The sequence below is a fragment of the Apostichopus japonicus genome, chromosome 16 (assembly GCF_037975245.1).
Source record: "Apostichopus japonicus isolate 1M-3 chromosome 16, ASM3797524v1, whole genome shotgun sequence".
NCBI lineage: Eukaryota > Metazoa > Echinodermata > Holothuroidea > Aspidochirotida > Stichopodidae > Apostichopus > Apostichopus japonicus.
Window position 1 is genome coordinate 39,338,934 of NC_092576.1, and position 26,105 is coordinate 39,365,038.

At 35.1% G+C, this 26,105-nt stretch overlaps 2 protein-coding genes across 4 annotated transcripts in view; one reads left to right on the forward strand and one right to left on the reverse strand.

Moving 5' to 3' along the window:
- LOC139982317 (uncharacterized) overlaps positions 1 to 12,243 on the forward strand; it is a 30,543-nt gene extending 18,300 nt beyond the window's left edge. The window contains exons 1-6 of one of the 2 annotated variants that reach the window (XM_071995031.1): positions 4,962 to 5,122; positions 7,308 to 7,356; positions 8,323 to 8,511; positions 8,976 to 9,230; positions 9,952 to 10,128; positions 11,183 to 12,243. In XM_071995031.1, coding sequence (XP_071851132.1) covers positions 5,108 to 5,122; positions 7,308 to 7,356; positions 8,323 to 8,511; positions 8,976 to 9,230; positions 9,952 to 10,128; positions 11,183 to 11,517 — 1,020 coding nt within the window. In that variant the 5' untranslated portion in view covers positions 4,962 to 5,107 and the 3' untranslated portion in view covers positions 11,518 to 12,243. Of the gene's footprint in view, positions 1 to 4,961; positions 5,123 to 7,307; positions 7,357 to 8,322; positions 8,512 to 8,975; positions 9,231 to 9,951; positions 10,129 to 11,182 lie in introns of those variants that run through there. The other variant, XM_071995030.1, reaches the window with a different exon arrangement.
- A 2,340-nt stretch (positions 12,244 to 14,583) lies between these two features.
- The window catches only part of LOC139982290 (uncharacterized), a 31,068-nt gene continuing 19,546 nt past the window's right edge, over positions 14,584 to 26,105 (reverse strand). Inside the window, exons 22-33 of one of the 2 annotated variants that reach the window (XM_071994973.1) lie at positions 25,051 to 25,122; positions 24,368 to 24,439; positions 23,255 to 23,326; positions 22,697 to 22,849; positions 21,692 to 21,760; positions 21,304 to 21,372; positions 20,503 to 20,574; positions 19,340 to 19,396; positions 19,026 to 19,204; positions 16,784 to 18,408; positions 16,506 to 16,632; positions 14,584 to 16,107 (exon numbers count right to left, since the gene is read on the reverse strand). In XM_071994973.1, coding sequence (XP_071851074.1) covers positions 15,998 to 16,107; positions 16,506 to 16,632; positions 16,784 to 18,408; positions 19,026 to 19,204; positions 19,340 to 19,396; positions 20,503 to 20,574; positions 21,304 to 21,372; positions 21,692 to 21,760; positions 22,697 to 22,849; positions 23,255 to 23,326; positions 24,368 to 24,439; positions 25,051 to 25,122 — 2,677 coding nt within the window. In that variant the 3' untranslated portion in view covers positions 14,584 to 15,997. The remainder of the gene's footprint in view (positions 16,108 to 16,505; positions 16,633 to 16,783; positions 18,409 to 19,025; positions 19,205 to 19,339; positions 19,397 to 20,502; positions 20,575 to 21,303; positions 21,373 to 21,691; positions 21,761 to 22,696; positions 22,850 to 23,254; positions 23,327 to 24,367; positions 24,440 to 25,050; positions 25,123 to 26,105) is intronic. The other variant, XM_071994975.1, reaches the window with a different exon arrangement.

Sequence of the window (26,105 nt, forward strand, 5' to 3'; positions counted from 1 at the left end):
TTTCTTCTTCCGGTGCAACGAGGCGTGAGTCAAGGCTGCCAGCCCAGTCCGTACTTATTTATAGTCTAAACTAAGGTCGTGGCTATCTTTACAGAATGCTGGCAGTTTACATTGTATTGAAATTAGGGATATCGACACAAAGCTTCTTTAGTATGCGGACGACATAATTTTCTTTATTTTTGATGGTAGCTTCGAATCCTTACACGCGGTACTCCGTGCTCTTAACATTTATAATTTGTCTTCAGGTCTCACTATTAATTTAGATAAATCCATTCCGTTTCCTCTTGGCTCTTACATCCATCAACCTCCCGTTTTTGTAAAGTGCTATGATTTAAAGTTTTCAAATGGTCCCATTAGGATGCTAGGCATTTTGGTCACACACAGTGGGAAGGATCTCTTGAGGCTGAAATTTAGGTAAATTGCTTTTCAGTGATATCCCACCCTTTTCTGATATTAGTTTCAAACGCTTCTTTTAATTCCCCGTCTGACAACTTTGGGAATCACATTATATGGAACAATCTTCATATTCGTATCAACATCATGAAATGTTATCATGATTTCTGCACAAGGGGTGGAATGGGGGGGGTGTTAAATTTGTTTCCGTCTTTTTGGGGCATTGATTGTATGGTCATAACTTCATAACATCACATTCCATGAGAAGTTCCAGCTAAACCACTTTCCCTTTACTTCATACTGGTATTCCTGTTCATTGGAGGCAGAATAGTTGTAGCATCAATGAGACGACGTAATCTTCATATTAATTTATTTGATCAGGTATTGTTGCAAAGATCTGTTTCAAAGTAGCTTTATTAGAGTTTTGATGTGACTAGTGTATAGCCTTGGACCCAACTGCCCTTGTCAATTGAAAGGCAGATCCCCGCCCCCCCCCCTCCCCAATTTTTGATTGTTACGTTTCGAGTAATATTTGGAATATGCCCTGACACTCCATCACCGAATCGAGTAGCTCAAATTTTCAATTCCGTTTCTTATTTAGGATAAATCCAACAAACCGGTGCCTTGACATAATGGGCATTTTGACATCTCTAACTTTTGTCATATATAGATGGAAACATTGAACCCCTTTTTGGGGGGAGTACCATATTACTTCCTCATTTACCAGTAAATTGGGCATTTGGGTTATTGACCCCCTCTCCCCCCCCCCCCCATTTTCATTTTGCCAAGGAGAATTTTCTTTTTTCGGGTTTCGTTTAAAACAGTTACACCCTCACAATTTGCTCATCCTTCATATTAAGTTTTATATTGTCAGAACTAAGCGTCAGAATAATATCTTAACTTGTATTGAACTTATGGATAGATTTAACTTCGCTTTAATGATCGAAAGCTATAATTACCGTCATGTCAAGATATTAGTAAGAATATATTTAGTTTTAAAGATCTTCAAACTGATTTTCTTTCTTTCCTTAATACCTCGCATACATTCAGCAACCTTGCTATTCCCAGCAAACTTTTCCACTTTCTCATCTTATTTGCCAGAAATTGTTATCGAGTCTTTGAATTATAATATTGTAAATATTCGCTTCCTATGTCCTTTCTTCCGTTTGCGGTTTTCAAGATTGTGGTATTCTTCTTCAAGTGGTCACTGTTTTTATGTCGCCATGTTTGTTGTTTTCGGTATTATTGTAATCTTGTTGTAGTTCAGTGTTGTAACTATGATTTGCTCGTCTTTGAATGGCTATTATATCTGTGTGTAGCTACAAATCGAATCATTTTCGTATAGTTCTGCCTTATTTTGAGCATTGTAGAACCAGTTTTGTCCCCTGTTCTGTTTACCCCTATGTGTGTGTTTTCTATGTATTCTCTTGTTGTTTCTTTTCTCTATATAAACTTTAATTTTCTCATTTTACTTTGTAAGGGACCAGACTTCAAAATGTATCTTACTTCTGATCCCGCTGCCTCATTGATATAGCTATTTATTAACAAATGTACATTATTGTGATTTCATGGCAGAAATAAACGAAACGAAAATAAATCGTTGATATAGACGCATGAGAAAACGTAATATTAAAAACTTTCGCTTACATTCGGCCGTCGTACAATTTGTCCATATACCTCGATTAACCGGATAAGCTCAGCCAGTTGGAACGTTTTTTAATGCAAATACTTGCAAAGTAGTGTGAAATTTTAATGGTTTCATTAAGGATAGATTTATAGGTGAGACGTAAGCTTAATACAGGATATTATATGGTATTGTGAAGAGAAATTCATACCTGATGGATCACTTGTGTTAGACTTTTAAATGACATATAGACTGGAGTTTTATCTAACGTACACGTTCTTACTTTAATGTCGGTCCACAATTAAAAACCATGGTAAATGCTCTTTATAGTAATATCACCACCTGCGTCTCAAACGTTACATATTTGACTAGATATTTTAGGGTCTCTCGGAGTGTTCGTAAGGGTTGCCCACTAATTCCATACCTTCTATAATATGCACTGAAATTCTTGGCTCTTTAATTTATTTTAACCCATCGATCAATGATATAGCGATTTCGGAAGTTCCCCTCAAAATGTCCCAGTATGCAAATGATGCAGTTGTTGGCTCTTTTCAGCTCTTTCTCTCTCTCTTTCTTTGGCGTGAATACTCTCTTCAAAATAAATCAATCATGGAAAGACATATCTTTCTTTTCTTGGCACTATGTTGCAGTGTCGCCCTCTATTTTTCTCTCAATTGCTTTAACTTTAAATTAAGTAATAGTTTTATAAATGATCTTGAGATTTATATTTCCTACCGTAAGGATTACCTTTTCGTCTGAATATCCTACCTCAGCTTTCCCGCTTACAGAATCTTCTTCAACGTGGTCTTTGAGAGACATCACTTTTAATTGTAATATCCTTATCATCAAAATATGTGCAGTTTCTGAAATTGTTTATTAATTTACAGTACTCCCTAATCCTCCTGCTCATTTCTTTAAGACAATTAATAAGCTCATCATATAATTTTATTTAGAACAATACAAAAGTTAAGATTAAGAGATATGTCCTCTGTACCTTTAAGTCGCCGTGGAGGTTTTAGTATGATTGATATCCATGTTTTGCTAAAAAAAAATAAAAACAAGCAAGGTAGAAATGCACATTGACGAAACACTTTAGACAATGAAAGGTATTTCTCAATAATTATGCCTTAAGCAAATATGGCTGTGAATTTCTTTCTTTTGTTCTTATAATTTTCTATAAAGGTGAGATTATTACTTTTAATTGTATTATAAGTATGTGATGATTGAGCTCTTTTGAATTTCTCAGTACCTGAAGGGGATTTTGCTAGCCAGTATGTATGAAATAACAGCAGCAGTAGAAATGATAATTGTATTATTTTTAACGTATTGATAGAAAATAAGGTGTATTATATTGGTGACCGATGACGGTCATATTTTCTCATATGAAAATGTTGTTATTGAGCATTACATTCAATATTTCCATTCATGCCTGTTACTATGGCATCATGTACAGTGTATTGCATTTCCTTGGTCATGGAAGGTTGAACGTATGGCTTAAATATACATGAACGCCTACTGTTGAAATTCTCGTTAACAACCAGAGCCATACATTTTGTGAACAGTTCTATTCTGGTGAATAACGTTGCCCACCCAATTGCTATTAGTAATTGGAGGAAAGGTATCCTCGTCATGATTTATTGCACACAGGGGGCTTAGCTTCAACATCTTCAGTTTCGTTTCCTGCATAGGATTATAAAGGTATTCACGAAATGACCCTCTTCCCCGTTCTTTTATAGCTCTGAAATTGAAGCTAGGCACCTTTCTATATATGTATAATGCTCAAAAAGGTTTGGGATGCAATTTTTGCACTAACTGTTTGAGATAAAAGTGTAGTGTACATGAATTACTCGTGAATTTTGGAGATGCAAGTAAAATGAACGATCCTATTAACATCTTTGTTCTGGAAGCTAAGTACTTTATTTTTACCTGCAAATATTGGGCCGTTGTTTTCGATGCAATGACTTTCTATTATAAGCTTCAGTTCTATTTGGGGGTAAAAGAAACTTGAAAGGTTGAGAACTACAAATCTTTCTTCAATAGCTTTTAATTTGTGGTACTGTGTATAACTGTTTTTGTATTCTTGTTTACTTCTAAAGTTTTTCTGTCTATGAACTTTTGTTATTTTTGGAGATTTGTTGTTGGAAACTTCTTTTTTTTTTTTTTGTAAATACGTCACCATACATGTTTTTATGTTAAAAAAATTGAAAAGACAGACATACAATTAAAAAATTAAAAAGGTGTGAATGATTCGTTGGAATGTGGCAAACAATAGTTAAAACAATTTGTAGAACAATTATCATATGTTCTGTCACTTAACTTAATATCCAATTAATTAGCAAGAGTACGCAGTGTATTGTAATTTGTAATGGAATATCTTGATATGAAAAATAAAGTGCAGTGAATAGCAGCGATTATTTTTCTGTATCAAATAAACGAGTTCATAGTAGTATGCCTTACTCGTAATATATATATATATATATATATATATATATATATATATATATATATATATATATATATATGTATATATATATATTCGATATGTTATTTGATGTAAACGTTCAGTTTACGTTTATTTTGGTAACGTTGCTATACTCGCTATGTCCTATCATCTTGTATTTGTTTTAATTATCTTGACTTGCTTCCCTTTCCTCGGTCTTTTTCTTCTCCATTTTCTCGTCTTTATTTGGACACTATTTCCATTATTCTGTACTTTTGACATTGAACTTTGTTACACTTACTCGTTGTCGTTATTCCATTATTTTGTTAATTTATGTAAATTGCCTTGAATGGAAATTTGATCTACTATTTCGAAGGAAGTTTTCTGTTAAATCATTAGCACAGTATATTGAGTGACTTGGCAGAACCCGACGTTACAAAAACGGATATGCTTCGATGAGTTTGATCAAAGGTAGTCGGCAATGAATACACGTAAGCAGTATCTCCTAAATAAAATAAGAATACCAATGACTGAGTCATATACCCGATTTCATTACTAAATAGTGAACATTTACAGAAAAGTAAATCAGTTTGTGTTACATATATCCACTGGGACATTGCTTTCAGAGAAGACGGATAACTTATATTAACATGGTCAATTATAATGTAAGTACATGTATTCTCATTTAAATCGAAGACAAACTGAATAGTCCAATTTGTTAAGAGGTGTCACCACGTTAGCCTTTGGTTGGCAGTACTGTGTTATGTTATTGGTGAGCGTTCTTATAAATCATTATATTGTATACGCCAGTGTTGTAACCAGGCATATAGGTGCAGAAGTGAACCAAAGAGAATACGGGTACCTGATGCGTTCGACCTGGGAAAAAAGTTTTTATTTTCTTTAATGGTTTCATATATTTATGTCTAGAGATGTGATTTAGTGGTTTTTCACGAAAATCTAACGTAATTCGTATGCTTTCCTTACCCCTTTTCCATCAATTTTCATTTCTCCATGACAGAACAGTAAGTTAGCTCGAGGTATCCTTTGGTCCTTACATAACATGGCTCAGTTGATTAACATGACTCAGTCCTAAGATAGGAGCTTGGCCTTCTTAATAACCGATGAGGTTCCTGAGGTCCTTCGGTGGGGTCGTTGACATATTTTGTATAGACTACGTCGATGGGTTCATTTAGATTTTACCACAAGGCGGCTCGTTCTCGCCTATGTCTTAAGTCTTCTGATTAAGGAGTAGAATTATTGATGGTGCTTGTTTAGTCAGTATATATGTTTTTAAGTTTACAGTTTAAATTGGGATTACACATATTCTCGGTTCTTACTGTAAGGCTAATAGCACATGATACCGATATATCAGCACAATCCAATATTAACTGTGGTACAAATTGTTAAGATTAACAGCAGTTTCTGTAATCTCTGTGTGAATCGGCTGCCTACATAGATCTGTCGATGGTTCGCGGAAATAACTTTAATGTTGAAAGGAGCATTACATGTTTGTGTTATATGGGAACATCACGCCATCGGTGCAATTGCTTATTATAAATATATATATATATATATATATATATATATATATATATATATATATATATATATATATATATATATATATATATATTTGGTGAGATTTTGTGGGGAAAGAGAGAAACTAGTCATGTTTCAAAATGTTTTTTGGTTCAGTTAATATATGGTAGAAATCAAGATATGGCAGGCTTACCATTTTTTATATTCTTATATTTAAACTATTGGGTAGTCAATAAATAAGTTAATTCAAGTCTTTACACAACAGTGTCAATGCTAAGTCAGCGCTTATTTCAGAATGTTTTGTAATCGTTGCTGTAATGACAAGTTGATGTAATGACAGATACGATAGCTCTGCAGTCAAAAGTTTAAAACAGTTTCTTTATATATGTTGATCTATCTTTATTATTATAATCTTATTTTACCTTAAGCGAGGAAGAAAGCATTTCATGAAAACAATAAATGTCTTCATAAATGTTAGATATACCTATAAAGTTAAACCTTGAGCAGAATTATTGAAATCTCCAACGATGACGTGGAAAGGTTATTTATGATTCGGAACATCCAAATATACTAACTCTTGAAGCAGTTTGTTATGACGATATATTATTCATCATGATCATCAATAGCAACAGACTAGTCGGCCCTATGGTCGACTGAACTTAAAAGACAGACCCCATTCAAACGAAAATATGAATATTGTAAAGAATGGACTCGATTTGGTATTGACTAAAATCAGTTCAACTGCATAGTGAATACTACTAGTTTGCCAGTGTTTTTCAGAGTCATGTCACAAGTGAATGAGCACCAATATAATACACGTCTGTTACGTTCTTGTAAATCAACGGGATGACCTCGTTGACGTGTGACGTGAGCGGTGACGTTAGCTAAATCGTTAGGGTTTTATTGGTAAACCAGACAATTAGGATCACTCACAAAGGCGTAAGACTGAAGCCACCATGAGTCATTTCCATTTGTTTATTGACTTGACAGTTTTTATATATTTTTTTTCCGAAAGAGAGAATAACGGGAAGTATTGATAAGGTCATTCAAGTCATGCTAAAGGAATTCTAGCTCTAATGATTATCTTTATTTTGTTGTCAGGTTTTGGGAATAACTTATGGATAACCTTTTGCTTCTCTTGTTTTGGAGGGGGGGGGGGGATTTGAGTCCTTATTGAAATAATCTGGAGCTGAATATAGCGCAAAACCAAGTGCGGTTAATACACATTTTATTTTTACAGTTTAAAGATACTTTGTAATATAAACAATTTGTTCATATCAATGTCTCCATTTTTGTATATTTTTCTTGCAGTTAAGCATCTTGGTCAGTCTCGCATTAGTACTTGGGCTTTTTCGATCCGGTAAGTATAGTTTCACATTTACTAAGACGTAAATATAAACGGTAAGATATATGAGCGATAGCGATCAACAAGACTGGTTTAGACACTTAAAATCAAAAGGGAAATAGACACTACTGTATGGGCGCACTTTATGTCCAATCTCTGCTACGAGGAAAGTGCGAGTAGACTCAAAATTACAATTGCAGGGGCGGATTATAGGATTATTTTTTGTAAAAAGGGCATGGTGGGCCAATGGGAGCGTTGACGCTGACGCCGATATAAGGGTCTGATGGCAACTTCTGTTCATCTAGAGAAAGTATATGGTTTTACACACATTAATTGGTAAAAACCAGTGGAGACCTGGAACCTCTAAAATAATTGATCCTAGATTGCACTGAAGCTAGATTGGGGCGGGGGCCAAACATTATTCGTATAATAAGAACCACAAACTAAAGACCTTTGGCTTGAAAACGTGCATATGGAAAGTCACCCGATACTCATGGCTCGTACAGTAACTACTGTTTATATCCTGTAACACATGTTACAGTGTTACGGACACCTAGTTGTAAATTAACGATGCACGGTTGTCGGACATGGACAGCAGGTGCTGTGCCAACCATTTAGTGCGAGTTTATAAATACGCGATTCTAAAATGAAGTCGTATCTAGTCGTTTGATGCTATAAGTTGGCCTATGGATATTCCCGATCAAGGCCTTTCTTCGTTCTTGGCATGACGTACTGGCGTAATTTAAAGAAAGGTGTGATCTGGAACCAAGCTGTACCGTACCTCTTTTACTTCAAATACATAGCTTGTGCAGTAAATCCTGGTGCCACATGTAACACATGTTACTATTGTTCGCACGATAAGAGGTGTTACTAGCTATTAGTATCCAAATATGACTACGGCGGTTGAAGTGTGTTACTGAAGTAATTGGTGTTTACATTTAAGGAACTCTCCATATTTCTCCTTTGTTTCCCGCCGTCTAGGGGTCGGACAAGGAACGTGTCTAAGATGCAAGAGTATCACATACCTCGACACTGATTTCACTAATGTTGACCTGCTTGAAGATGATGATTGCATTCTCGGAAAAGTCAACTCGGATAACGTAATTGATTGCCCTCCTGGTAAAGAATGCACTACCTTCGATGGAACTGTCACGTGGTTTGTGAAAGGATGTACGTATGACTTGCTCCTCGTGTATGATTCTTGATGGAAATGATTTTGAAAGGAAACATATTAGTAATTTAAAGAATATGTGATCAACGTGCTCGTTGAAATGATTTTCCTTGGCTAATAAGCAGATTGTTTTTCTTAATAAAGAATTGGGCGAGAATCAAGCATGACTGTATTTATAATTGGAACAAAAACTGCATTGTAACTTGGCTTTCACTTGACTATAGGCAATACTTTATAGTGTAGACTCACCAAGTTGTATTGAGTTATCTGTAACATCAACCACCTTAGAACAGAAATCACTCAAAGCTGTCAACACCCGTTACTTGATCAAATAGCAGGCCCCAAAAATTCGATCAACACAGCAGCAACGACACAGCTAACAACGATGACGTAAAGGTAACGACAGTAATAAACAGGACGCAAGATCGACGTTGTTATTTTTTTTTATTTTTTATATTCACAGATGGATTCTTGGACGCCCAAGTTACTCTACGTACATGTGTTGGTGGCGTTACTTTCGACGAGCAAGAGAACAGATGTTTTGATAGACATAGCAGTTATAATTTCATGTATCAACTCATCGGTAAGGACTTTCAAGACAGAGAGATGACTAATGCGGACGGCAATTTATGCGGATGTAACCATACTCAGAATTGTAACAGTCAAGAGGGCGCTATGATTGACATGAAAGGTGGCGGACATACTCCAAAACCTAATGGTAATTGCAATGTACCTTATTTATTTGCCTGCCACCGACTTTGTTCGATAACATCATAAGCTGAAATGACACGTAATGTAAACAACCTCATATCACCTATAAACAATTTTGAAAACTGTTTTGATTTTGCAAACATATTCATCAATGTAGAACTGATATCTCTAAATCTCGTTTTTCTCATTTTAATATATAACGTTAATGCAATAATTGTCATGTCATCAATATGACGTTTGCATATCTGGTGCTTATCAAACCAATGGTTTATGTATGGTTATATACTATAACATATCCTGTATTGCAGCTGATTCATATAATATGGAATATTTGTACCGCTTTCTTAATCTTAGACAAATTGAAAATGATTTCAGACACTTCAAATATCTTTTCGCTATATAATTAACCATGATTGAGTATATCCAAGTTTTATAGTGAAAGGGGGAACATCCTGCCACCGGCACTTTGTCTTTTTACCTACTTTTAATTGCCTTAGTTCCCATATCAAAGAGTGAACCATTTCCTAATTTGCCTTCAACTATATATTTTGTTTTATTGTCATTAAAACTGTAAATGAACTCGGGTTCAATTAACAAGCATATTGAGTAAGTAAACACTTACCCAAAAAAAATTGAAAATAAGGGTCTTCGGAAACATATCATACAGAATTAGAAACGTTAAGCGTTACCTGATTACAAAGTTTCTAACTTTTGACATTTGATTTCAGTACGAGGACTCCAGTGTTTATTTTGCTCCCATCAAGTGTTGCACAACCCTCAGTTCACACATTTGGATGAACCCAATCCATCCTGCTCTGAGGCTGAGATTCAAGATGGCGGAGTTTATTACCAAACATGTGCAGCAGGCGCTGTGTGTGGCATCATTGACGGCAACGTTACATATGGTAAGAGGATGCAAAATTGTAGGAAAGCATTGGAAAATATATTGTACTATAGCATCATATATATGGTATATAATATTATATATTATAGTATATAAAATATTAGATAAATATAATTTTTTTTAAATATAATATATCATACAATAAATATAATATAATATATATTATATATTATATAATACGTGTCACTGTGGCGCATCGCGGTAGAAATGTAAATATATCTAATCACACTGAACAAGAACGTATCACTGAAAAGTGGTTACCAATGTTGCGTTTCGATCGATTTAAAATTCTTTTTTATAATAATGTTTAAAGTGTAGCAACATTTGTTTGTATCGCTAATGTTTGTTGTCATTCTCGAGAAGGGGCTCATTGGAGAGAACAGACTGATGATATGCACACGACTGATATTACTTACATTTGATTAATAGCAATTTTAGAGCAACATCGAACAATTAAACTACAATGTTTGACTTTCCTGGTCCTTTACACTTTTACAGCACTAAAATAGGTAGTAACATGGATAGCATAACACTCTGTAAACATTTAAAAACAACAGTTGTGGTACCCAACAAATTTGATTTAGATACCAGTAAATGATTCTCTGGACCCACTCAGGCTTGGATTTTGTTAAGTGCTGTTAAATCGTAGATCCAATTGAAGAATTTATTTTTTATCAATATTGACGCCCATATAATAAAATGTCTCGCTATTGAGAACGTAGAAAAGGAAAGAACTCTAAGTAATGAATCAAAGAGTATAAGTTATTTCTGACCTTAATTTTTTCGCTGTCCGTGAGCTGAATTTTGTTGAGACTTTTGCCCTTGCGTTTATCGACCTATCTTCAATATTCCTCTTTCTTGCTTTTTGCTTACCATCTCTTTGTACTTTCTGTCATTTTTTCATTTCTTCTGGTATTGCGGTACGGAAGCATTGGACAGCTCCGGGTATTCGAGGAAATGTTTAGGATCAGAGATGAAAAACACATTTATAAAAATGAATAAATACTTGTCACCCCAATTAAGTAATAATGGACATGTGTCTCTTTTTCTTCCAGGTGATGTCACCGCCTCCTATTTCATAAGAGATTGTTTGTATGATATATCTGACTTGCCTGCCACAGAGGGGACTGACGGACTACTGTGTTTGAGTGGAGAAGATGCACAAATGGTAGCGATATCACATCTAGTTGCCGATCCCAACGGTGTTGTTCAGGTTACATATGACGGTGAAGTATGTTATTGTACCTCGGATCTGTGTGAACTACCCAGAACGAATACCAAGAAAACCAACCTCGACAATGGATGCCATTTCAATACCATTAGTTTTGGAAGAGTAGTCGTTTGGCAACTCTTATTAAGTATTATAATAATGTATATGTACAAATTATGAACAGTGAAATATACCTACTATAGCTTAGCTGCATGTGGTTTGGAGGTCTGCTATATAGACCCCGACTATAGTACGCAAACATTGAAATATTCTTGAGATTACGTAATCGACCTGCCTTGGTCATAAAAATGACCTCTCTTTACCAACTAGTCTGCAAAGGCCGCCACATATTTTTTTTCTTGTATGAGGGTCTTTGTGTGATTGCTGTATGATTAACTAAACGGTAGACATGAACATATTTCCACACAGTGTTTACACAGAGAGCGGAATAGTGTTAAGAAGCTATGCAGGCTAATTTTAAAGACCTGAGGTCGATTCACGACCGTAGCAGGTCGATTACGTAATCACAACACTTTTCTAGCTATACCGTTCTTTATCTGGAGCCAATAAAGCAGGTCTTTAAGGAATGGATTACACAGACAGATATGATTCAACGATGCGGACGGTACTGAAGTGTCGCCATATCTTCAACTTAACTCGTATTGTATAATTTTTTTTTTTTTTTTTTTTTTGTAAATATCCCTCTCTATTGATAAAATATACATAGTTGTGATTGGAAACAAGTTACGAACGTGTTCTATTTACTGTTCTTGTATAACGTGCGGAATCTTGTACGATCTTTCCGGCGTTAAGCAAGCCTCAAATTTCTCAATTTTTACGTATCATTCAACTCTACTACAAAAGAAAAATAGGTACCGTTATATCGCGAAGCTAGAAGTGAGTAAACATTCCACGAACATTTTGTCACAAAATAATATCAAAACGCCCAAATGTTCGGACTAAAGCAGTTCGTCTAAGTTTTGTTACAGCATCATGTCTTTTCGCACAGTCACTGTTTCATGGAGTGGGTTACTGCCTATAATTGATCACTATAGTGTAACAGTGAGCTATATTGTCTATAATGACATATTGCTAAGCTAATTTGAATTTATCCAGCGATTCTTCTGCAGTCAATAACTCCATGCTTGTGCAGATTTTATACCAAATAACCTTGCACGATTGTTCAAGTTTTACTCTTTAGAGAGCTCGGAAACGATAAAGCCCTAAGAAACTGACAATTGGAATAGCCCAGGGACAGCTCTCGGTTAAGTCCATCAATTCCTCATCAGACCGTGAATAGGATTAACACAGGGCAATATCCACTATCGGTAACAACACGTATGCCCTGATCGACTAAAATTGACCCTTTAGAAGTTGACCTAATCTTAATTTAGTTTAACACACAAAGGAAGATACATGACATTAACACCCGATATTCATAGCTCTTACAATAACTACTGTCGAAGGCGTAGGAGCCCAATTTGATTTGGGGGAGGTGGCTGTAACGACTTGCCCGAAAATATAACCAACATTCTTCGCGCGTTTAACATTTAATGTGCATATCATATAGGCATGCACCGGTTATTACATCGCATGCCAATTAAATACAATCGTTTGCCGTGTTATTACCCTTCCATATTGGTTATAAGTTTTCGGGAAGTCGTTACAATAATAACGATAATCATAATAATAACATAAGTTTAACTATTGAAAAACACATTGCAATTTATTTTTCTTTCAGTAGGTGCCAGAACAATTCACAGCATATTGTCCGAACTTTCACTAAAATATTTGGTTGGGCTGCAGCCCTCAGCTCCCCCCCCCCACCCGCTTCCTACCCCTATAACTACTTTTCATGTCTTGTAACATATGTTACGAAGACAAAGTAGTAATTACTGATGCACGGTACTGAAACAGAATTTGCTGTACCAACCATTGATTGCGAGTTAATTAATATACGATTCTGTTATGGCACGAAAAATTGGCGTAATTTAAAAAGAGGTGTGAACTGGAATCAAAAGGTACCGTCCCTCCTTTACTTCATCTCGTAGGCCTTCTCATCTTTATAGAATCCTTGTCCAGTCCAGCAGTTCTTTGTCTTACATGGGTACAAATTAACAGCTTTGCAGTTGTTACAGTGCCACCTGTAACACATGTACCGTGTTAAAAACACAAAGGTTGTGGTACATGAACAGCGGTTGCTGAACCAGCTCTGAGTATCAACTGGTCTTAAAAAGGTTGGGTATTCTTTATCGTATCAGAATCATTGCCTTTAAAGCCTTGTTGTAGAAGAGCTGTGGGAAAGTGATTTAAAAGGGAAATTGGTTTTGCTGTGTTAGAAAAAGTTTTGACGGCGGGGGAAAATGCTATTTGACCTAAATTTATTGAATTTATCTATTAGCCAGTATTTACATTTCAAACAGTATTCGATATTATAAAAGGAAAATAACAAAAATAAAATATATATACCAAAATTCAAAAAACCAAAACACAATAAAACTATTCAAACACATAACCCTTGAGTAAATAACAGGATATGTAATAAAGTATTTGCCTCATTTTAGCTGTTGGCTTATGTGTTCTTTCTCTGTAAGTGTGAAATAGTCTGCCACCAAAGAGTTCCTAAACATTATTTTTCCAGATACATTTTGTCTGAATATGCAGATTTAAAACACAATAGTTATTCACCCAAATATGTTTGTGCGTCACCCAATGATGACAAATGTGTTAAGGGCAAAGACTCATTATCCTGCCGTCGTTGTTTTTGTTCAAATGACACTGTAGTATAAAACAAATGACTTGATAAATACGTTAGCGGAAAGTCTTTCAAACAGATGATCATATATCAGACACCATGATACAATGGTAAATCCGCTTAAGTCGTTTAAATATATCCTTGCATAATTTAAAATTACTGTCAACTGGAATCCAGTGATTAATACTATTGGTGGTATGTTTCTTCACATCAAGGTTAAATAATGGTAGTCTCTCTTGTATGATTTTTTTCAATTCTTTGGATAGGATTTCTCTAAACTTAAACCTTAGGTAACGAGGTCGTCTTCGCTAGTTCATTTTAGAGCAATTTTACTTTTAAGTAGAGTAACTTAGGGAAGTCAGGGCTAATCTTTGTCAAACTAGTGACAGAAGTCTAATGACCTTCGCTAAAACAAATAATGATTACTAAGCTACACAATGGCTGATTATTAATATACCAAAAAGTAATCAATGTTTTAAACGCAAAATTCATTTGTTTCGCATACATGTAATTCCCTCAACGTATTCAGAGTCTTACAGGCGGCCTCACAGTAACACAATTGAATAAATAACTCAAACACCAATATCTCTACGAAACTATCATACAATTATATCAGCAAACAAAATTAAATATAATGAATGGCAAAATAGCCACGAAAGAAATTCTGAAATAGCAGGCTGAGTTTATAGTACATTGGTCTCGCTTGAAGGTGTCAAAGTATGTTTCTCTTGAAAATGAAACTGTTATTTACAAAAAAGTGCAACCATAAAATGTAACTGTTGATTTCATTGTGATAGTAATGATATCCACAAGTCGAAGACGTACAAACACAAACCAGTTGTGGCAAACAATGAGCAAAGGATCACTTCAACTATGGTCAACAATGTTTCACAATAACTTGTAGCCCTCAGTCATCACTGAAAGTAACATGTATTAACCTTATTGGTCTTAACTTTGCCTGAATCACTATTTTTACGAACATTTTTACAATTTTCACAATGTTGCAAATAGTACCAACGCTACACTGCCACTTACTGTATAGTCTTTATACAACTTACCAACATACAACCTTGTTTTCACTTTTGACACTCACACAGAGCACACAATGAAAGTATGAGTTTCTGCGTACATTAAGTACGTAAACATTTGTAATTACAAGACAAGAAAGTCGTAATTTCTTGTTCGCCGAGAAATAATACAATCAAACAAAATAGAGGTAACACAAACCGTCACGATATACTAATATTTCATTGATGGACCAACTGCATGTTATTTAATTGCTTCAAATAGTTTTTCCACGAACGTTTTGCACAACAATTGTAAATTGGAATTACAAAAGTTCCATAAATTTCGTGGTGCAGAAAGAAAATTAACTCTGAGAGACTCAGTTGGATTCATTGAGCTTTTTAATTTATTTAATATATAGATCTTTAGCTTTTGGGTTTAATTCATATATCGATCGAGTCTTTTGTATCTATCTCTATCATAACAGCACTGAGTGCTTTTGAAATTTAGTGACATTTTAAACTTAAGCGTAGACGTGTTTCCCTATAAGGTATTTCCCTATACGATACTGGTCTGCTTTTCTAAAATATGCCTGCTCCTAAATTAAAGGTAACCCATTACTATGTACAACATATTGTGGTGCAAGAAATGTAAAAAATCCACATTATATTTTCCGGAATATCAATATTTTAAAATCGCGTCTCATACATAACAATTCATAAAGAGATAAATCCTCAGGTAATGAAAACACAATTCGAAACTTTGCCTTCATTTTCTATTTTTCTGTTAAAGAATAAAATCATAATTTCGTATAAGTTACAGTGAGAAGATGATTGGATTATAGTCAATAACCAGTGCAACACATTGAATTATTTTAATATCTTTGTCTTTTGGGTGAAATCACTTTTGTTTTCTCTCAAACAGCATTCTTCCTTTTTGTAAAAAGATGAAGAGTTCTCTGTGAAGATGCATTCCCCAAAGATGCCGAGCAATGACTAACAGGATCTCACCTAAAAATACAGGAAGATAATATTACAGGAAATTATTGGAGAATATATATATGTATATTATGAGAGGAAAGACAGAAATTCAATCCAGTGGGATGTTTGCCAGGGATTGGTGTGTGATAGAATTAACAATTCTGAGTTTCTACTTAATGAGTAGATTTGCAATACATTTTTGAGACGTTTTTTTCTATGCAAAACTTATAGGAGGGCACAAATGTACTCATCCGGGGGAGCGCTAGATTGTAATTGTGTCCAATAATTCGGTGGGGCATCTTTGATAGTATAAAACAAATTCGTAACTGTGAATTCATTAAATTCCTTCTGCGCAAAATGACCGTACTCCCAAAATTTCATTTATCATTGAATTAAATATACGATTCATACTAGCCTATTTCAATTACCTGCAATGATGACAAGAACCAAAACATTCAGAATAATAAGGAAAACGTTGATTGCTCCTTCATATCCTTCTGGAACCTGCATTGCTGCTACGACTACATTGATGAATATAGCGGTCAGCGAAAACATCTGCAAAATATGTATCACATTATTTCAATCAGTCTCACTATAGCCGGTATTATCTGTGCTTAAGCTGATTAGAGTTTGATCATTGAGGATGAACAGTTAACATAATATGTGTCTAATGATCTAATAATATAATGAGAACGTCATGCTATACCTGAAGTCGTTGATCAAACGTGTCTTTCATTGGCCAAAATCTTGCATGGAGGGTCAGAAACAGAACGGATATACCAATCGTCAGTAACATGGTCAGTTTATCTTCCCACCCAAGAAGAGTTATGAGTATCGTCTGTGTAACTTTTCTAGTCAGCTCTAAGATCTCCCAGTACCAGTACTGCGGTTTATAGTTCTCACAGAGAAAGTTCAACCAGATTGGAACAATTGGATGTGCTGATGGCTCTTTCAGAAGAGGGGTTTCTTCATCCAATCCTTCTTCATTTTCCTCCTCTGTTTCGACAACGCACGTCTGTAAAGATGTCTTCGACTTTTTGGTCGAGCGGTGCTTTCGGAGAAGATACAAGAGAGCACATGGAAAAGATACAACGTACAATGCTGTGGCAACATATGCAGCATACTGATAAAATGTCAAGCTATCACACTGTATTTCATAATCCGAACGAAGAAGATGGAAGCAGTGCATATTTTGGTGATCAAGACAAAATTCTTTGCAGGCTCGAGGCAGAAGCTGGAAAATAATAGTACATATTGGCGGGTATATGACAAACCATAACACAAGTACCAGTGTGGTTAGTTTGGTCTTTAACTTCAATAGATTATCATGAATTGGATGGGGATGGTCAAGAGCTCTTGACTTATAAACTACGTATGCTTTGTATACGCAGTAGCCTCCTACGGCCATCACAATTATGAATATTGGCAGAATTATCCCGATGATAAATTCCACCTTTGGGTTAAAGTTAAGTCGTTTGTCGAAACATTGCGGACGCACGATAACTCGAAGGACATTCAGCTCGATGTATGATATGAACTCGCCGATAATCTGTAGTCCACCAGCCCAACTCACGTCATGAAGAGACTCAAAAAATTCTCCAACGACCTGGTAAAATCCTAGAATGATCTTACCTCTAGAGACAATGGTATCAAAAATGGTTCGTTCTTGCACGTTTCGATCACGTTTATATTGTTGGATCACAATGAAGTAGAATAAAATAATGATAATTAAAACGGCTATCACTTCTAAGATCATCCATACTTGCTCTGGACAAGATACACATGTGTTGAGGACCATGAAGTAACGTTCCTGGCATTTACTGCAGAGCCAACCTGTATAGCCGTGGTCACATAATCCAGTTATACCAGTAGAAGAGTAGCTATGGTTGTTGATGCAACTAGTTGTTCGTGGACATTTGTACACCTTAGGGATATCACTTGAGTAATTTGCGTAACGCTTATCGTAAAATCTTGATTCTTCCTCCAAATTTTTCGCGAATTCTTGATACTCGTGGATATTTGCAGAAGGAAAAGACCAATTCCAGTAGTATCCAGGGAGCAACGCTTTAAAGTCATGATGGGTGCAGTTTAAACCATCCTCAAGACAAAGTTCACAAGCTCCGAAACGATCGATCCTCGCGTAATTTTCTTTGCAAAAACAAGCTCTGAACCCGGCCGACTTGGTTTGATCCGTGCCCTCTGGACAAACTTGACACTCATATATGGCTATTCCACCTTCGGATTTTACGAAAGTACCACTGTTGCACTCTTTACAATCCATCCCACCCTGGTAAGATGCAGTTTGAGCAATTTCGTCTTGGTAAAATCCTCCTTAGGCACAAAATATAAGCAAGAACGTTTATTATGTTGTCATGTTCAATTTAGAGAGCGTACAATAAAACCGACATATATTATATATCTGTTACGTATCCTACGCTGGTTTCTACAAACACTTCCAAACATTACCAATTTCTATTGTGAAGACAATGAAGTGATGTTGGTGTTTGCGATCATCTTTATTGGCCTACGTACGTTGTAGTACTTGACAATTACATTAGAAACTGGTAAAACTCTCAAACGTTTTCTTTCCTAATTTATAACTCTTGTTTTAGACATACAAGGTATTAATTTGGTTTCATGATACCAATTTGGCATGAAGGCATCATAATCTTCGAGGGAACTGACAAACTAAAATATATCATTTTACTCTCCTACATCCTAAGTACTGGACATCTCTATGAACACAACAATACATAGGAAAGTTTACCACATCTTTTACAAATTTCATACATCAATATATCGCACCTTAATATCTTCCTGTGGGTGATGCTATCCATCCGCAGGTGATATTAAAGGTCCTAGACTAGTATTATAAGTAAAAAAAAAAAAATTTAATTTTAATTTATGTTAAAGGTGTAGATCAATCTTGTGACAGAGCAATAATATACCTGAAGGACACGGTGTGCAGCCGTTGATACCATCCCCGAATGTTCCAGGTTTGCATGGTTGACATTCACTTATACCTTTCTTACTAATATTGCAACTGAATCCTTGCTGCCGGAGAGTGTATGGTAACGTAGATCTCGGGAACTTGAGCGTTGGTACAAATAAGGGCGAAACACATCTCCTTTGAAAGAAAAAGGTAACTTAATGTAGAATATAATGGGGGTTTTCACTAGTATATATATATAGCCCACCTTTACCTTGCTGTGGTAAGTATCGGCCCACCTTCACCTTGTTATTTTACTAAAGCAACACTCACATTGTAACGTGTTTGGGTGCCCATGGTGCCTCTGTTAGGAATTGACAGCTGAGGTACCTATCAGAAAAGAATAAGAGACATCAACCATTGCTTATCTACTACGTAGCAGTGTGGCAGTCACGACACATCATTTGTTCCAGGCTGGACTACCAAGTGAGTTCACTCGGGCCGCAAATTTTTTTAATTCTCCATATAGTCTCAAGAGTTCTATTGTTTTCAGCAAATGCTTTCAACTCAAATGCACGTGAATATGAACACCAGGTATCCATTTTAACTGGTTATTTCTAGAACGTCGGATACATACTTCACTGAATTAGACATGGTTCTCCATGGCCGAAAAAAAACTGGTCCGTGAAGACTTACTAAAATACAAGTCGAAAAGTCCTAACACGCATTTTTTTTTTTTTTTTTGCTAAACCCAACCCCCTCATCAAATCCTTTATGAGCTCTATCAAACAGGAATTTGCTGTATTCTAAGATAATCAGTCTGTAGGAGAAGATACCCCCCCCCCCCCTTGCTAGCTTCTCTTCAACCACCAAAACTTAGATTTTTACTCACTCCTCTAGACTCCGTCACTCAGTTTCCACCCTCCGCAGGTAATTTTCGTTGCGGTAAACCACGATGCCAAATATGCCCCCAGATTACCCCAGCACCGAGGTAAAAATTCCCAATGTTGACAATGGTCTAAGATCCCGTTCCTCCCTTGTGATTCTCAATAATGTTATTTACACATTTCCAATGTGTACTTGGGACCCTTTAACAACTATCAGTTCTACAAACGTACGTAATCCGTTATTTACTCCTTAATCCGCTTCCTGTATAGTCATGGTTTATTTGGTTCTGTTTCCATCAATGCAGCTTACACTTATCAAGCGTCTTACTTCCATTGTGCTACATTTTGTACTTTTCATTTAACTGCCACGTATATTGCGGACGAATTTCAATATATTTACTGCAACTATACCCGTTATTTGACAATTATGAGTCATATCTATATATATATATATATATATATATATATATATATATATATATATATATATATTTATATATATATATATATATATATATATATATATATATATATATATATATATATATATATATCTTATCTATATACATACATATGTATGATGCGTCGACATGGAAAATTGTCACTCACATTTTAGCGGTTTTGCTCAATCCCTGTATGACTGTTTCGGACACATTCTGAATCTTGTTGCTGAAGAGATGGCTGAATAAATTATTTTACATTTAATAAATAATAACAACAATAAGAAGAACACAAGAGAAGGAAAGACTTTGATGGACTCCAAAGATGTGTGGCAGCAGAAGCAAAACATGAAACAGGATCAAACGAAGGAGTTGAAACAAATTGATCGGTAAGGCATCCTACTCTTAAAACAAATTCGAAATTACAAGACAATTACTTAGTCAACTATTTGCAGGTGAACAGAATTTGTGTTTATTGATGTATCCTTTCTCTCTAAAGCTTACCGCTGGTGTGTTACGATGAAATCAAATGAAATATATGTCTAATTTAGTGCATTCGAAAAGGTAATGGCATTCGATCAACATGATAAGATACTGTATATATGTTACTTTAGTCTATTATAGTAAACGTTCTTTTTATGGCAATTGTAAAAGACGTTGTCTGCTCTGACTAATCGGACGAATTCTGAAACCCATTACCATTCCCCGCCTGCCCCCCTGGCCAACAAAGATAATTGAAAAATGCAGGAAAAAACTGGTAAGCACGTTGATTGGAAATCTTTGTAGCATATCAAAAATAAACTTGTGTGCCGAAACTATTATCTTACATCGACCAAATCAAATAGCAATATCACTAAATGACGTCTTGGGGTTTTTGGGGGGAGGGGGTGTTGGGAATTTAAGTTAGTGAAAGGACCATTGGTACAAAAGTAGGTTAATGTTGGTGAAAAGAAGTCCCATTAGTACTCACATTTCCGAGAGATTTGTATTTGAGAATGGGTTCCCATTAATATATGTAAGGTTGTTACTGAACAAATATCTGGATGAGTAAAGAAATAAAAACAATTCAAATGTTCAGTCAAGTGCATTTGGTTGAAAATCATGAGTATACACGTAGACATGAGTAAGAATAATATGTTTTAACATGCTAAATTTGATGTGTACAGGTCCATGTTTTGACAGACATGAAATTATTCTTTGTAATCGGCATTTCTATAGATACTGTACCAAATAAAATATTTGCAACAGTTTCCAAAAGGCTAATGATCCTGCGTTCTCAGTTTTTACTTCATGTTTTCAACACCGCATTCAAATATATTTTGACGAAGAAAGATAAGTTACAGGGATAACATACTTACACCACTGAAACGCCAGTTGCTTCAAACGCCCTGTCTGCCAATGTGTGTATGCTATTGTCATACAAGAATCTTTTTCAAAAAAAAAGGGAAAGGTTTTATAGAAATAGGTTTCCACTAGAATATCTCCTAACGTGTAATATTTATGATAATTATTCATTTGACATTTCCAGCAAATACATTATGCTATTATGTTGTGAGTATGATCTCCTCTTTAACTATCGAATTATGAACCAATTGATATCCGCAAATGGTTTCAAAAATTTGTAAGCAACTGCACCTAGACCAGATCTTTATTTTTTTAACGTCCAAACATCCAGAAATATTTCTAGCAAGTACGATATGCTATATCATATAATTAGGTTGCTAGTGTAATATCCATTTTAACTATCGCATTAAGCGATGTAAGCGATGTAAGCGATGTAAGCGACTCGGCCTAGGCCTGTTTTTTTCTTCTAATGTCCAAAAGCTTGAAACCTAACAGACAAAATGTTCACACTTTATATGCACAATCTTTTCTCAATCCCACATGATTGAACACATACCTATTATTGTGGTTCAAGCACTTTTCTTGCCTTTAAATGTTATCATACTTTCGCCAACATTATTAGAACACTTATTAGATGAAGTAACACTAAAAAAAAAGTGTACCAGCTGACAGAAAAGCTAATAGAGTGTCTCCGATACAAAGCGAGGAGGAATATCTACTTATTTTCAGATAACTAAGCTACTCCTCGATTTGTCGCTATGTTTATTATTTGTTACTTAACTTGATAAAAAAAAAGAGGTAAACGAAGTGAGGTACTAGACATTGTGTTTTCATTTTGCATCTAAAATTCTGCCCTCTTTGCATTTAATACAAATCGTTGTATTTCGTTAGTCCGATTTCTTTTGTGCTACGAAATTACACCTCTTACGTTAATTCACCAAGAGACAACATGAGAATTACAGTATCGTGGCACACTTACATGAATCGTATTTAGAATTACAGTATCGTGGTACACTTACATGTATTGTATAGCATACAGACCAATAAATGCTTTCTCTGGTATAAACTCAATACGATTTTTATGTAAAAATAATATCTTGAGTTCATAACTTCTATTGGGAAAGTTGAAAAGACCAGACGGTATTTCAGCTATCATATTGTTTGAAAGGTCTCTGAAAGCAAACACGAGAATATTTCATATCAATTTTCATTCAGTTATATCAAAATAATGTGTCACGTTTACAAACCATACAAACATTCATTGCTCATTTTGTGCAGCTTATTTTAGAAAATATGAAACTTCGATATAACATTCCATTGAAAAAATATGTGTTACAATATTTTTAAACGCGAGTAAATTTATGAAATCGTGGCCATTAGGCAATCTTATAGATAGATATATTATATAGAAGACATATGAGTTCGTCCATAGTAATCAATGTTTTCCGAATGCTGACATTTATCCGATAGTTAGCGTCTTAAAAGTGTGAAAAGGATGTTACTGCCTACAATACCAAAATGGGGGTTAAAGGGAAACCGATAAAACCTTCCTTTTAATATTTGTTCATAATACTTACAGTTTGTCACTTAAATCAATCTCACATAGAAAGTCACGTGGTATCCGTGTTAAACTGTTGTTTCCAAAGTTTCTGTTTAATAGAGGATTAAATTTCTTCATAATTAGTCAGCCGAGTAGACTGATATAAGCTCTATCTAAATTGACAGAGCAATAACTTGTAAATAATTTCAAAACTGTCGACTCTCCTGTGCATTTTATGTTATTTCGGTTTATTTATATATATATATATATATATATATATATATATATGTTGATATATGTAGATATTGATATATATATAGATATTGATATATTGATATTGATATACCACACTACCAATAAAGCTCAATGAAAGCTCAATTAGCTTTTCGTTAAATGAATTAGGATTCTCACGCTTCTTTTTCATTTTCAAATTTGTCACAAATTCGTCCGTTTTGATAGAAAAATTCTCGATTTGAATTTTTATACGTTACTTTTGATGTAAGCAAACATCAAAGCTACAGTTTATTTGATAGAGCGGTAAAGCCGCACGCTATATATTTTTTGCCAAATTTGGTTCGCTTAGCTAAATCGCCCAATTTAAATTATATTTATATTGGAGTATGAACTGACCTTTAAAATGTTACCATGGCACATATTGTTTGATCAATGATAATTTAACTTTAGGCAGCGTTTGGTGAACCTCATCATTACTTTAATCTAGCATCACGTCGGTCTTGTTAATCACTTTTACTAGAAATAGACAATTCCATCCACTCTGTTGATGTATTTGTATCTCGTAGACGTCATTGAAAAACAAGCCATGAACTTTAAAAGAGATTTACTCTTTCGAATAAGGAGCAGCATATAGACTCAATGTTAGTGTTGAAACTATGACCTCAGTGTTACGGTCAAATGGATTTAAATTGTAATGAACTGTTCAATTAACAAATTGTCATAATAGGCGAAGCTGAAATGTTATCATTTACTATGAAGTTTAAATTTACGGGTATCATTAACGCTGTCTGTCTAGAAATAATTTACGCATCCAGTATAACTGCATAGTACAATCATTTACTACAGGTTTCAGTTTCACTTTTAGAACCTGCTACTAATAGCTGCAGTAAAAGTAGGCTACTCTATTAAAACTTACAATGTTGCAAGTCTCCGGATTCCGTGAATTGTCCTCTTAGTGACTTCGGTTATTTCGTTAGAAGAGAAGTCTCTGAAACGCATTAATATACACAATTAATCACCTTGTCGATCATGCATAAATTAACTCATATCCCAACTTAAATTAACTCATATCCCAACTAAGTGCTAAACATTAAGGGAAAACTGAAGAATGGCTTTTTCTTTTTCTTCTTTTCTTTTTCTCCCTCTTTTTTCTTCTATCCAAACTAATGATAAATTAAAACTTGGCTCTTAAGCCATAATACCTTTCGCTCTTAACTTGACGTAATATAAAATGACATCACCGTTGAGAAGTCATTCAACTGGTTAAGTGTCTAGGAATATAAAGTTGTAACGTTAGACAACTAGTGATATTCGTAAGTGAAAAAACATCCATAGAAACGAAAAAATAAAACAAACAAATCGTACTGTTCATATATAAACAAATCGTCCCTCTTTTAGATTCTAAACAAATACACTTCCCCCTTTTTCATTTCCTCTTTCCTTTTCTGATTCCATCACGTCTTCGTTCACAGTGAAGAATGTTCTAGCTTTTTGAAGGAAGAAATAAGCTAAAACAAACGGCAAATGATAACAACTATTCAACAATTCGTTCTGCAAAAACGACCATCTTATAGTAAAAACGTAATGAGAGAAACTTACAAGTAATACAAATCCTTTGTAAATTGGAATAAGTCATCTGGAATTGCACGGAGGTTATTCTTACACACGTTTCTACGGTAGAGTAAGAACAGACAATGAATGACAAAGACATGTCTGAGAGCATTACAGTTGGAAGAATAGGATTTTAGCCTCCTCTCATCCTTACAGGGGACTTGGTGTTCAGCTGAAATAGACTTTCAAAGTCAACGTTGTCAAGATCATATCAATACAGTACATATTATCTTTATATTGAGGAGCAAACATAGGGCTCTCAAACCCAGCCAATGAAAATCACCAGTCGGTCCCAAATCGATGTAAAGTTGTCACAACGTTGGATACCTTCATCGTTGTCTGACTTAGCCAGTCATCGCAGTCGATCCAAAAACAACTAGTCAGAAATCGATCTACCCTTATAAAGATGATGAGTGTACGTCAACGTTTATATTAGGGAGTGTTAACTCAGTGGTTAAAGCCGGTACATTTCAATCATAAGGTCCCGAGTTCGAGTCACTCCAAGAGTAATGTATGTCGTCCAGTAACAGAGTTGTTGACAATTGACAATTCATAATAATGGACGTTAAAATATGAATCTAAGAGACTGACTTCGGTCAGCTTGCGGCTTTGATAAGCCAATGATGGCTTCTCGCGAGTTTCTGCTTGCAGGAGGATCTAAAATACATACATATAATGACTTATACTGATTTCCACGTTGCATCACGAAAGATTAGATGAATGAAGCACTATGTATCTCTGGTAGGAGGCATAGTGGTGACCATATCACCAAATAACTACAAGACGCAAATAATATCTCTTAATCCATAATGTTTGTTGAAAATATTTTTTCTCCTTCTCCAGCTACTCTCTGTTATGGATAGTCCGTTCTATAGTTAGCTTTGAATTACCAACTGTGTGAAGCTCACACCACTTCGTTGCTAGCCCTTCGCGACATTTGCTAACTCATTCTAACCAATGAACAGCCCACCATCAACGTTTGAGGCACCTCATCTTGTAATAACCTTGTGTCGTATATTCCCAATTTTCATGTCTGTTCGGGT